The sequence below is a fragment of the Nansenia antarctica genome, assembly GCF_963989245.1.
Source record: "Nansenia antarctica genome assembly, chromosome: 11".
In the NCBI taxonomy this organism is placed as follows: domain Eukaryota; kingdom Metazoa; phylum Chordata; class Actinopteri; order Argentiniformes; family Microstomatidae; genus Nansenia; species Nansenia antarctica.
This window is the reverse complement of record NC_137681.1, coordinates 19,685,331-19,698,552: the sequence shown is the minus strand read 5'-3', so window position 1 is coordinate 19,698,552 and position 13,222 is coordinate 19,685,331. Positions and strand designations below refer to the sequence as shown.

Here is a 13,222-nt window from a genome sequence, read left to right as displayed (position 1 = left end):
TAACAGACAATACAACCAAACCTGAGCCCAATCACAGTGAACGTGACTTAAAGTGTGTTACAGTGACTTAAAGTATGTTACAGTGACTTAAAGTGTGTTACAGTGACTTAAAGTATGTTACAGTGACTTAAAGTATGTTACAGTGACTTAAAGTGTGTTACAGTGACTTAAAGTATGTTACAGTGACTTAAAGTGTGTTACAGTGACTTAAAGTGTGTTACAGTGAATTAAAGTATGTTAAAGTATTAAAGTGTGTTACAGTGAATGAAGGTGTGTTACAATGAATTAAAGTGTGTTACAGTGAATTAAAGTGTGTTACGGTGAATTAAAGTGTGTTACAGTGTGTTAAAGTGTGTTACAGTGTATTAAAGTGTGTTAGTGACTTACCCACACTGGGGTCCCACAGAGCAGCCAGAGCAGTGCCACAGCTGCTCCTATCGTCAGCGATAAGGACCTCACCATGCTGGAGGCTGGTCCTCAACACACACAAGGACAGACAACGCCTGCTGTGTTCTACTGAGATAAACACCTGCTGTGTTCTACTGAGATAAACACCTGCTGTGTTCTACTGAGATAAACAGTCATCAGCCGTGTTGATGAAGGTACCAGTGGTTGTATGGCGGCCTCGGGGGCCAGGCTGAGCCAGTCCAGTGGTTGCTGAGTTAATTACAGCAGTGTTGTCTTTTAATGTCCTCCCTTGTCCTCCTCTCTGTCACCTCGGAGCTGCTGGTACGACTGTTTGGAACACGGTCTATTGTCACTTCTCTATTCTAATCCTGGAACAGCCACACACACACACACACACACACACACACACTTCCGACCTTTGCCCTCCAACTACTTCCTTATTGCAGTAACGTGTCACTGATACACTCCTGTCAGTCTTGTAAGGTACCATGTACTGTACAGGAGCCTGATCCAGTGATATTAACTGTTATCGATACCATCAATGATAATGTGATGGTGTATCAGTGTGTGTGTGCTTGAGTCTGTGCTGTGTGTGTGGGTGGTGTATGAAGACATATAGGAAATTAAGCAACGAAATCTTCTGATCTGTCAACATGCCCGATGGAAAGTACAATTATGTCAGTGGAGAATAGCTTGTTATTTCTAACACCACAACTCTCTTTGTCTGCCAGTCTCTGGTGGAGCAGCTCAGGGGAAAGGAAAAGGCACCGTTGTGGTTTCCTATACACTCATGTCAGCCCAGGCCCAGGCGTATTTTGAGCTTGTGGTTTACAGCTACCAGCTATAAGGAACTGGCAGCAGAAGGTATCAGCTACACAGTTCATTCAAATATTAACAGAACCTCAGATATATGACTCAGTTATGACAATCATGTAAACATAATGTTTCCCTTCATTAGGACCTCTGGTGCCAGCCGACTCATTGTTGTCAGGGACATTTTCTCTATAACATTGTCTCGGAAATACCTTTTTTTCCACTTTCATTGATTCTGAACATGAACAACTTTAAATGATAGTTAATGACAGATAAACAGCTTTCAGGAATAGGAATACATTCCGATAATGACATCACAATAATAAGAAATGTTTCATGTAAAGTGTGAATGTAAATTTGACTTATCAGCAACCAACACATCCAAATTAACCATAAGCACATAATAATAATAATAATAATAATAATAATAATAATAACAATTCACTCCACCCATTGACTTTTTAGAAACCAATCAGATTTGTCATACCCTAAACCAATCAGATTATTTCTGCCCTTAAAAGAATGTTGACTACACTTTATGTCAACCTGCTTACAAAGCCCTTCACATAAAAGGAGAAAAAACACACAGGGTAATAACACACAAGGCAAAAGAAGACCAAACTTGTGTGCAACAATCCCAGGATTTATAAACAAATGGCTAGTCAATTTAATAGAATAATCCCATCTGGTATCATGAGGACCACGGCTACAGTATACCCATCATGAGGACCAATCACCTCCGCTACATGTGACAGTGTTTGGCTATCATCATGTTGTTGTTGTTGTTGTTGTTGTTGTTGTTGTTGTTGTAACGTCACACCTGTAGCAGGTACCTGAACAGGCCAATAAGAGGAGCTGATGGAGGGCGTTTCCCATGAGCCCCGTCACCAGGAACACTGGAGGAGCTGATGGAGGGCGTTTCCCATGACCCCCGTCACCTGGAACACTGGCAGGAAGTAATCAGACAGCTACAGAGGAGCGCCACTGACGCAAGATTAACCAATCATCATGCAGGCCGCAAAGATGCCTGGGCCAGGCCTGCGTTGCAACAACCACAACAAAAACAACAACAGTGATAGACCAAACAGTGTCATACTACATATGCACTGCTACGCGTAACGCGTACTACGCGTAAAATGTCCTTGTCTGACACCTAATGTAACACTGCCGCAAACACACTTTCCCCAAGGGATGTTTAATAGTAGTCATTATCTTATCTAACACAGTAGTTGCAGAATAGTAATAGTCTGAATAGCTGAACGCTGTGTAACACTTATGGAAGTAACGCACAAAAACTATGACCAACTTCGAAAATTGTGTTTTATGAAGACAGTGGGCATATTTTCACAAATATATATTTTTTTGGGGGGGGACTTCCTGCCCTGTCACGTCCACGGCGCCCTCCAAACCTTCTCTTGTCTTGTCAGTCCTGATCTTTTCGGTCCCTCCTAGTTGGAGGTCTTAGGGCTATATGAGGCTATGTTCGTGCAAATGTGTGCAAAGGCACCAAATTTGGCCCAGATGTAGCTCAGAGTATGCTCTAATGATTTAGCCAGGGCGCCCGAGCCAGCGACCACTGGGGTTGATCAATATGGCCGCCCTCCGAAAAAGGTTTTGGCTGTAACTTTTGAACCAAATTAGCTTCAAATAAAAACTTGATGTCTTATTTATGTTTCTTGGCCATTAGAAACACATTGGAATGCTTATATTTATAATTGGGTGTGTCTGGACCCCTAATTTGCATATTTCCAAGATGGCGGCTCCCCGAAAAAGAGTTTTACCATAACTTAAAAAAAAATAAAAAATAATATTGACCCATTTTGAATGTTGGGGAGCATGTGGGATGGCCAGACCTCGTGAACGTAAAGACAGTTACACTTTGAATTTGAATTTTAAAAAGCTGTTTACAGTAGTGTGACTTCATGCTTGTGTGCAAGTCATAAAGATGGACAGTAACGTGTACAACTACTATTTTCTTCCTCACTTAAGTTATAATTCATCATTCATCATCAGTAATTTTCATAATCTTTTTTTTTTAGCTTCTTGGTAGATTAGTTACACAAGCTTCCGATCTGCACGCAGCAGGTGTGTACTACATGCCAAATGTTATCTCATGTTGCGATATGCAGCAAAACGGCAAGCATCTCATGACACTGCCAGGCCAGGGTGTCAGAAGGGGAAGCATCTACCAGTGAGTGGGGGACAACCTTTGACCATCTAACGATTGCACAAATAGTTGCTCTGGTTGAGGATTCAGATCCTCCTTCATGATCTCCTATTACGGCAACTCTACATGAACCTTATGAAAGAACGCAGGTGTTTGTGTCTGATTATGAACCCCACACAACAACATTCAAGCAACATCTCCTCAGCTATCTGCCTGAATAGAGTGAACACCAGAAGGGGAGGGAAACCTACATCGCAAACAAGGAACAAGTGGCTAAGAGGAACAATTGGCTGAGGGCCGCCTTGGTTTTACACAAGTACTGCTTACAACGAGCCCACACATTTGACGGCTCCTTCCCGTCCAACTGACTCACAACATCTGTTGCTGAACCCTTACGAGTGTTCAATGATATCGTCCTCCATGGTCCAGAGTTCCTCAAACCCTGTGCAGCTAATACAGAAGATGCCAACCTGCAACCGAGAATGTCAATGTCAGAAGTACAATGCATTTGGCGGCACCCATCACCCCTGCAAGACCGACGCAATACGTCACATCAAGGACATTGACTTTTGCCAATCGACCTGACCCAAAAGCCAAAAAATAATAATATTGGCATTCACAAGCACAACATGACTCACCTAACTATTCCTTTCCCTTTAATCCCAGCCCGACATGGCAGAATTCAGAGGGAGAGGGAGAATTCAGAGGGAGCCACCCAGCATTTCCAACCAAGGACTTTTATGCAGCGCCACAAAGGCAGACATTCTTAAATGCATGAATGTGGGAAAAAATAACATATCAGCAGCAAGCACTGTAGTTGTGCTCGATGGCGCAGTAATGGTCCAAATTATCTGGCCAATTATTATAATATATCCAGAATTTTCCTGGATACACAGTCACAGTGTACACAGTGTACAGCGTATGGTCATCATCATGTACAGCAAGAGCTTTGGCTCCAGCCGAGTAGATGAAGCCAGACATCAGCTTTTCTCAAACAGTACCAAGTCCCTTGAGAACCTGCCTCCCACCTAAGCTGCACTGATTGAGCATGTCAAAAGGGCACTGCTGCAGGCCAGCTTCTACTGGAACCAGGCAACCTCTGTCCAGCTGTTCAGTACATGGGGCTGGTACTGGTACTGGTACTGGGGCTGGTACTGGGACTCCACGACCAAGACTTGGGAACCTTACTGGACTCATCTTGCAGAGCCAGTAAAGCCTGCACCATTCTCCTCCACTGCAGCTGCAAAAGTCATGTAGAGGGTGATCCAATAAGGATCCTATAGTTTATTTGACAATATAAATATTTCCTGGCAATTAATGTGTCTAATTCTGATATAATTATATTGTTGAACTTCTAAACACGTTTGGTCAATATTGATAGCATTTCACTTAGACTGAAAAAAAGATCAAAGTTATGATAAAACTCACTTTCGGGTAGTTGAAAGCCGAAACCTTTTTCGGAGGGTGGCCATATTGATTTGGCCGCCGTTGCGACCCTGGTGGTCGTTGGCTCGGGCGGTGGGCGCCCTGGCTAAATCATTAGAGCATACTCTGAACTACATCATTCTGGGCCAAATTTTGTGCTTTTGCACAAATTTGCACAAAAATATCCCTAAGGCCCCCAACTATCCATCATTGCCTGTGTGAAGGGTCTGGTCAGCTTTCTCAAGAGAACTGGGCTGACAGGGAGACGGACAATAAATCCAGAAGATGGCAGTAGTGCAACGTTATGGATGCAAGCTGCCTTTAAATCCGACAGAAGAAGAAGAAAGAGACAGTAGTTCGGATACGAAGACGAAGGCGAAACAACAGTAAGTAGCACGCTTGACGCTTTTATCAGTATTCAAAATTGCTGGAGTGAACTTTGTAAATCAACATCATGAATTGGCAGTAGTGGTTTGCTTCAGCCTCTGTGTCCACCCTCGTGTCCATGTTTTGATGATGGGACATTCAGTACTATCATAACAACTACGCCAGGGAAGCGTCTTGCTGTCAAACACATGCAATCCAAATTGCACAGGTATGCATTATTCTGTGCCTAGTGGGCCATTGTGATGTTCTAAAGCCTGAAACGTGTGATTAGCTGGCCCACTATCTTACATTAACATGGAACGACGTCGTTTCAAGGATTAGCCCGATCCGCCTGCTGTGCTGATTCAGCGACGCCAAACAGTTTGCAACTCTGCAACTGAATTGCCGTGCTTTTGCATAGAAAACGACTCATGACTTTAACAACTAGCTCGGTTCGAAAGTCCGGAGTAGAGATAGATAAGTGTGCAAACATGTGCCATGTCAAGATAGTATAAAACCCTGGAGCTGCTAGGTGTCTGGTACAAAAGCAGTGTGTCGTGTTGGAGGAGAGAGGACAGGCTGCAGGAGAGGATACTACTACTACTACTACTACTACTACTACTACTACTACTACTACTACTACTACTACTACTACTACTACACATCAGGTAGACCTCCAGAGTCCTATTGTAGACTACAAGATCGTTTTCTGAGTGTAAATGCAATTCGTAGCAACGATGCGGATAACAGTTTATTGGTTATTCAACGCCTGCTCTCTCGGTGATGGGTATAGCCTACGCAGAAATGGTGTCGCCTACTACTCTGTATGGCTGTGTCTGTTGTCTAGTAGTTTTAAAAAAGCACTACGACTGCCAATGGCCCCTGGCCCGAGCATAGATTACTTTTTCCTGCTATGACTGGTGGATAGATGATTTAGTTACACTAACATAGTCAAATGTATTTGTTGTAGGGCTGCAACTAACGATTATTTTGGTAGTCGACTAATCTGTCGATTATTTTTCCGGTTAGTCGCGATTAGTCGTGTGGCTTTTCGCTGCGCGTAAATGGCGACGCAGAAGCATAAATCCGGCTTAACTAGCTATCTAACCTAACGTTACGCCAAGCTACAGCTGCTCACAGAGCTAGTTGATTGGCTAGCTAGCATTGCTGGCTAGACTACAGACAGCTCACGTTAGTAGGCTACGCTTGGCGCTGTTTATCTTACACACAGCTCGCTGGTGGACTCAACATAATTGAAATAGCATTCACTTATCAAGCATCATTCATGATCATCCATCATGACTACCTGGTATTTTAATAGCGACCACCCCTCACTTCATTTCATCTCGCGTTCTCCTGGCTTCAACATGGAAAACCCCTGCTACGTAACGTTACATACAAGCGCCTCTGTCTGTCACATGCGTGCCACAGGGCAAATAAATTAATAGCACAAACGCTCATAGCATGTACAGCCCTGTCCATGAGACGTTGTTTTCCAACATGTAACAGTAAAGCTAACATAAACATTCCGACCCTAACAATATAACGTTAGCCAGTTGGCTAACAACGTTAGCTAAAACTTACCCAGCTGATTCTTGCATGGCTCCCGTAAAAAAAAAAAATAACCACGTTTTTTTTTAAATATATTTTTTATGCGATTAGTCGACAACACAATTTCACGTCGACGAATTTTCGTCGTCGATTAGTCGTGACTAATCGACTAATCGTTGCAGCCCTAATTTGTTGTAAGTCGCTTTGGATAAAGGCGTCTGCTAAATGTCTTAAATGTAAAGATGTAGTCTCTATGGCTGTGTCTGTTGGATAACAGGTGTGTTTCTGTTTCAGAGATGCAGTCTCAGATTAAACACAACTTCCACCCGGAGAGTGAGGCAGACATCAACAAGCTGGTCAACATCAAACTGACTGCCTCCTACACCTACCTAGCCCTGGTATGACATGTCTCTCTCTCTCTCTCTCTCTCTCTCTCTCTCTCTCTCTCTCTCTCTCTCTCTCTCTCTCTCTCTCTCTCTCTCTACACCTACCTAGCCCTGGTATGACATCTATCTCTCTCTCTCTCTCTCTCTCTACACCTCCTCCACCTACCTAGCCCTGGTATGACATCTCTCTCTCTCTCTCTCTCTACACCTCCTACACCTACCTAGCCCTTGTATGACCTGTCTCTCTCTCTCTCTCCTGTAAAGCCTGTATCTGAGATGTCTCCTGTGTTTAAAGCCCCAGTCTGAGATGTCTCCTGTGTTCCCGTGTCTTTCAGGGGATGTACTTTGACCGTGACGATGTGGCTCTGCCAGCCTTCTCCAGCTTCTTCCTGCAGCGCTCGATGAAGGAGAGGGAGCAGGCGGAGAAGCTGCTGGACTACCAGAACATGAGGGGAGGGCGGGTTCTGCTCCAGACCGTCGCTGTAAGTCACCAGCACCTAGTCACCAGGGGAGGCTGGTGGAGGTAAGAATCGGAGGACGGGCTCATTGTAAGAAACAGAATGAGGAATGGTATCAAACAACACATGTTTAATTCCATGAATTTACAATGAGCCCGTCCTCCGATTTCTGCCTCCACCAGCCTCCCCTGATACCTAGTCTCTCTGACAGCTTGAGCAGTTGGACAGGACAACGGGGAATGCTAGGCTGTGTTTGAGCCAAGTCAAGTCTGGGACATCGTAGTGTCGAGTCTGTGTTGCTGCTCACTTCCTCATGTTCACTACTACTGCTATTTTATAGCATCTGATATACGTATGTAGCTATGCAGATTGTATAGCTACATTGTACGCTTTGTACGCTTTCAAATGATGTGTCATAGATTGAAATCTGAAAATGGTTAAAGAAGATATGCTTATTTTAATGTTGGTACACCTCAAACCAAATACCTGGAGAAAATTGTTCCGAATCAAAACAGACGTGTTTGCTACCATCCCGTTGATAACTGGCTAACGGCTAAGAAAGAATCTAACTGTATGTTGAGCACATCACAACATGTTGATAGAACATCAACATGCTGAAAACATGTTAAGATAATCACAGTCCTTGCGTTTGAACACGTCCTAAAATGTAAGCTTGTTTACTAGCCATGTATCACTAACCCAGTAGCCTACGAAGCAGGATGGCAGACGAAACAGTGAATCCAATTCACAAATTATAAGTATTTAGTGATCCTAAAACTGTTGTTTTCTATATTGATGTTAACCCAGTGTCTCTCCCTCTCCTATAGAAACCCAGTAGGGAGGACTGGAGGGGGGGTCTGGAAGCCATCTCCTTCTCCCTGGACTATCAGAAGACCCTGAACACATCTCTCCTGGAGGTGCATCGTACAGCCGGCGGCCACACCGACCCCCATGTAAGATCTTACCTGGTTCATCTCTCTGTTTCTCTTCTCCTCTAGAGGTTGTTTTTGGAGCGTGGTAGTCCCACTCATTTTTTTTTTATTGGATAGAAAAAGTAGAGGTAAGGAGTATGTCAACAGGGCATAAAATATCTGACAATTAGCTGACGCTTTTAGCTAAAGTGACTTACATTACAGCGAGTGTGTATATTTTTTCAGTATGTATGGTCCTAGTGGGAATCGAACCCACAACCTAAGTGTCATTAGTGCAATGCTCTACCAACTGAGTCACAGAGGACCACAGCAAGGGCCGGATTCGAACCCATGCCAACATGGGCATACTAGACCACTGGACCACCCCAGGCCATGGTGCTAGACCACAGGACCACCCCAGGCCATGGTACTAGACCACTGGACCACCCCAGGCCATGGTACTAGACCACTGGACCACCCCAGGCCATGGTACTAGACCACTGAACCACTCCAGACCATGGTGCTAGGCCACTGGACCACCCCAGGCCATGGTGCTAGGCCACTGGACCACCCCAGGCCATGGTGCTAGATCACTGGACCACCCCAGGCCATGGTGCTAGGCCACTGGACCACCCCAGGCCATGGTGCTAGATCACTGGACCACCCCAGACCATGGTGCTAGGCCACTGGACCACCCCAGGCCATGGTGCTAGGCCACTGGACCACCCCAGGCCATGGTGCTAGACCACTGGACCACCCCAGGCCATGGTGCTAGACCACTGGACCACCCCAGGCCATGGTGCTAGACCACTGGACAGGCCATGGTGCTGGACCACCCCAGACCATGGTGCTAGACCACTGGACAGGCCATGGTGATAGAGTCTGATTGTCAAACACATCTGAAACAAATGACCGAACGTGCAGTAAGAGTGTTGCCCTTGCTTCCTGTTTCAGCTGTGTGACTTCCTGGAGCAGCACTTCCTGTCCGACAGCCATGACACCATCAAGAAGCTCGGCGACTACATGGGCAGCCTGACACGCCTCACTTCCTCCGAGCCGCACGGCAACATGGGAGAATACCTGTTTGACAAACACACCCTCTAAGACCCTGAAACAGCCTGTAAGACCCTGTAACAGCCTGTAAGACCCAGACACCCCCATCTGTCTGAATCCCAATCCTCTACCACGGCCTCCTCGTCTCCTCTCCTTCCTGGCCACTGATAGGGTGAAACCATCAGGTCAGTTTCTAGCATACCGCGTCCTCCAATCACGTCCTGCCAGGTCAGCGGTGGTGGAGGGAATCAGAATTGCTTTCATTACATCCAATGTACGGGTACACAGAGTAAAATTCTTAGGTTCAGGTTCTTCGACATTGACTTTGCAGCAGAATACAAGATCAACAATAATAGGATAAAGAAGGAGACGAGGAGAGGGAGCCATGGTAGCCTATTGGGACGCAGCCCCTAACACCCACACAGAACACGTTCCACAGGAGAGGAGGGTTGAACAGGGCGAAACACACACCTCCGTTACACACACACCTCCGTTACATACACACACACATACACACCCACCTCCGTTACACACACACCTCCGTTACATACACACACACATACACACCCACCTCCGTTACACACACACCTCCGTTACATACACACACACATACCACCTCCCTTACACACACATCTCCGTTACACGCACACACCTCCGTTACACACACACACACACACACACACACCTCCGTTACACACACACACACACACCTCCGTTACACACACCTCCGTTACACACACTTCTGTTACACACACACACCTCCGTTACGATCAGTTGTTTCCTATAAGCTGCTTTCCCGCACCTAGATGAAGCTCCTAGACCAGAATGAATCTTCACTGAAGATGTTCTATTCACAGTGAGCTTTAGTCCAGCAGGGCTAGGGTTAATCACTGGAGATGTTCTATTCACAGTGAGCTTTAGTCCAGCAGGGCTAGGGTTAATCACTGGAGATGTTCTATTCACAGTGAGCTTTAGTCCAGCAGGGCTAGGGTTAATCTGGGTTCAGCCCTCTACCTCTTTTCTTTACAGTACAGAGGTTAAACAGTAGCAGAATTAACAGTCTATACCTCAACAGAAACCTGTTCACAACACACACTGGTGGTTCTCACCAACGTGCTGTAAGCTTTTTTGAATACACATTTGAATACACAATTATAAAAGAAAAGAAAAATGTGATGAAAAGAAAATAAGCTATTTGGATAAAGATTTAGTCTTTTAGCTGTTGTACACCTTGTTCATTCCTGTCTGCTTTCTAATCAGTGTTGTAACTTTTGATAACTCACGGTGCCACAGATTTGCTATTTTGTCAGACATTTTTCTGATTACATTGAGGAAATTGATATTGATTACGAAAGTTAAGTCTCAATAAAATCAGGTGATATTGCTACTTTTGTTTGATGTGTTATTGAAGGGGGGGCGGAGGTTATTATTCTGAAGGAGTTAAATACGTACAGCAGCACACATGTTTTTACAGCTCAAACACAACATTGTCCTGTTCAGTCTGAGACCTGGACCTGTTCAGCTGAGGAGATTACCAGCAGTCCTGTTCTTGTTCTCCGCCCCTGGCTGGCCGCTCCACATCATATAGATAACATGCAGATAACACTGGGACTTTGAGTCTAGAGGGGGCTGAGTCACTGGGGCCGAGGGGGGTTAGGAGGGGGTGTTGGTGAAAGACAGCTTGTAGGTTAAAATAACAGTTAACTGTCACTGACTTGTGTTGTGGGGAGGGAAGGGTGGGGGGTGAGGAGGAGGGGTGGAGGACATCCTGTACATGTCTGGAAAAACTGCACAGTCAGCGTCTGACTGTATAACAGCAGGTTACAGTCAGACATCACAGTGTGTAACAGGTTACAGTCAGACATCACAGTGTTAACCACCGCCCACTCCTCATCCCAGACTGGCATTCCTCTGACTGCTCGTCCATGTCTGTCTGGGTTTCAGACTCATGTTTTCCATACGTCAGTCAGGGGAGGTTGGTGGAGGTAGGAATTGGAGGCCGGGTTCATTGTAATGCATGGAGCGGTACCAAACACACAACAAACACCAGAGACCAGCTGAGATCAGGACCAACACCATGGGTTTAATCAGATGAACTGAGAGGGCCCATCTGTCTATCTGTGTGTTTGTCTCTCTGCATGTCTGTCTGTCTGTCTGTCTGCCTGCCTGCCTGTCTCTTTGTCTGCTGTCTGTCTGCCTGTCTGTCTGTCTCTCTGCCTGCCTGTCTGAGTGTCAGCCTGTCCGACTGTCTGTCTGTCTCTCTGACTGACTTGTCTGTCTGCCTGTCTGTCAGTCTGTCTCTGTCTCTGTCTCTCTCTCTCTTTCTCTCTCTCAGTGCAAAACTACAACATAGTATAGACCAGCAACAATTCTCTTTATCTACAATAGATTGAATTGGGGTCATAACGATTGTATGTTTGGTGACGAAAAGGGATGAAACGGACTCTCTCTGTCTGTCTGTCTGCCTGCATGTCTATTTGTCTGTCTGTCTGTCTGTCTCTCTGTCTGCTGACTGTCTGCCTGCCTGTCTCTCTTCCTGCTGTCTGTCTGACTGTCTGTCTGCTTGTCTGTCTGTCTCTGTCTGCTGTCTGTCTGTCTGTGTCTCTCTGCTGTCTGTCTGCCTGCCTGCCTGTCTGTCTGCCTGCCTGCCTGTCTGAGTGTCTGTCTGTCTGCCTGCCTGTCTGAGTGTCTGTCTGCCTGTCTGCCTGCCTGTCCGACTGTCTGTCTGCCTGACTGTCTCTGTCTGTTTGACTGTTTGTCTGCCTGCCTGTCTGTCTCTCTGTCTGACTTGTCTGTCTGTCTGTTTGTCTGTCTCACTGTCTGTCTGTCCGTCCGTCCATCTGTCTGTCTGTCTGTCTCTCTCTCTCTCAGTGCAAAACTACAACTAAAACCAGCAACAATGGAGTTTCTCTTTATCTACAATAGATTGAAATGGGGCCATAACGATTGTATGTTTGGTGATCCAGAGCGATGAAAAGGACAAGCTGGAATAATATTATTATCCTCTCTCTCTCCCCTCTCTCTCTCTCCCCCCTTTCTCTCTCTCCCCCTCCCCCTTTCTCTCTCTCCCTCCTTTCTCCCTCCCCCCTCTATCTATCTTTCTTTCTCTCCCCCCTCTTGTTTTTCTCCTCCCCCCCCTCTCTCTCTCAGTGAGTTCTCAGATAGATGATTGACCACAAGACCAGGAGAAGAGTTCTTCTCTGGGGATTAGGGAGAGATGGCTATGAGGACGAGGAAGGGTTCTCCCCCCCCCCCCCATCGCTCCCTCCTCCTCCCCCCATCTCTCCCTCTCTCTTGCTCTTCCTACGGACCAGAGAGAGTTTACAGCAACAGATGTGTTGTTGTCACAGTCAGGAAGAGGAGGGAGGGAGGGAGGGGGGGATTAAAGACAAGCAATGCTTTAGTGATTTGACAACCCTTTAGCTTAAACAGGGTGGGATGAGAGTGGGGAGGGGAGGGGCAGTGGGGGCTGACAGGCGTCATAGTCGCTGGAATATATCCGGGAGAGAAGAGGCAATGTCTGGGTGACGATGTCAGCATCTCAACACATGATTTAAATATCCGCCATAAAAGTTGTTTCTACTCAATTAACATTGAAAGGAGTCACCAGAAAACCCAGTCAGGTAAGATCAACACTGGTGTGAGTCCTCATCTCTGGTCTTCATCTGGTCTTCTGCTGTCTCT

The 13,222-nt window shown here is 45.9% G+C and overlaps 1 protein-coding gene across 2 annotated transcripts; it reads left to right on the top strand.

Moving 5' to 3' along the window:
- Nucleotides 1-5,159: 5,159 nt before the first annotated feature.
- On the top strand, nt 5,160-10,865 carry LOC308167694 (ferritin, lower subunit). Of its 2 annotated transcripts, none has more exons than XM_080542136.1 (5): nt 5,160-5,199; nt 7,025-7,128; nt 7,452-7,598; nt 8,402-8,527; nt 9,440-10,865. In XM_080542136.1, the coding sequence occupies exons 2-5, from the start codon at nt 7,027-7,029 to the stop codon at nt 9,587-9,589; spliced, it is 525 nt and encodes a 174-aa protein (XP_080398262.1). In that variant the 5' UTR covers nt 5,160-5,199; nt 7,025-7,026; the 3' UTR covers nt 9,590-10,865. The 2 variants fall into 2 exon arrangements, with proteins under 2 accessions (XP_080398262.1, XP_080398263.1); XM_080542137.1 differs by lacking the exon at nt 5,160-5,199 and adding an exon at nt 5,755-5,847.
- The last annotated feature ends 2,357 nt before the right edge of the window (nt 10,866-13,222 follow it).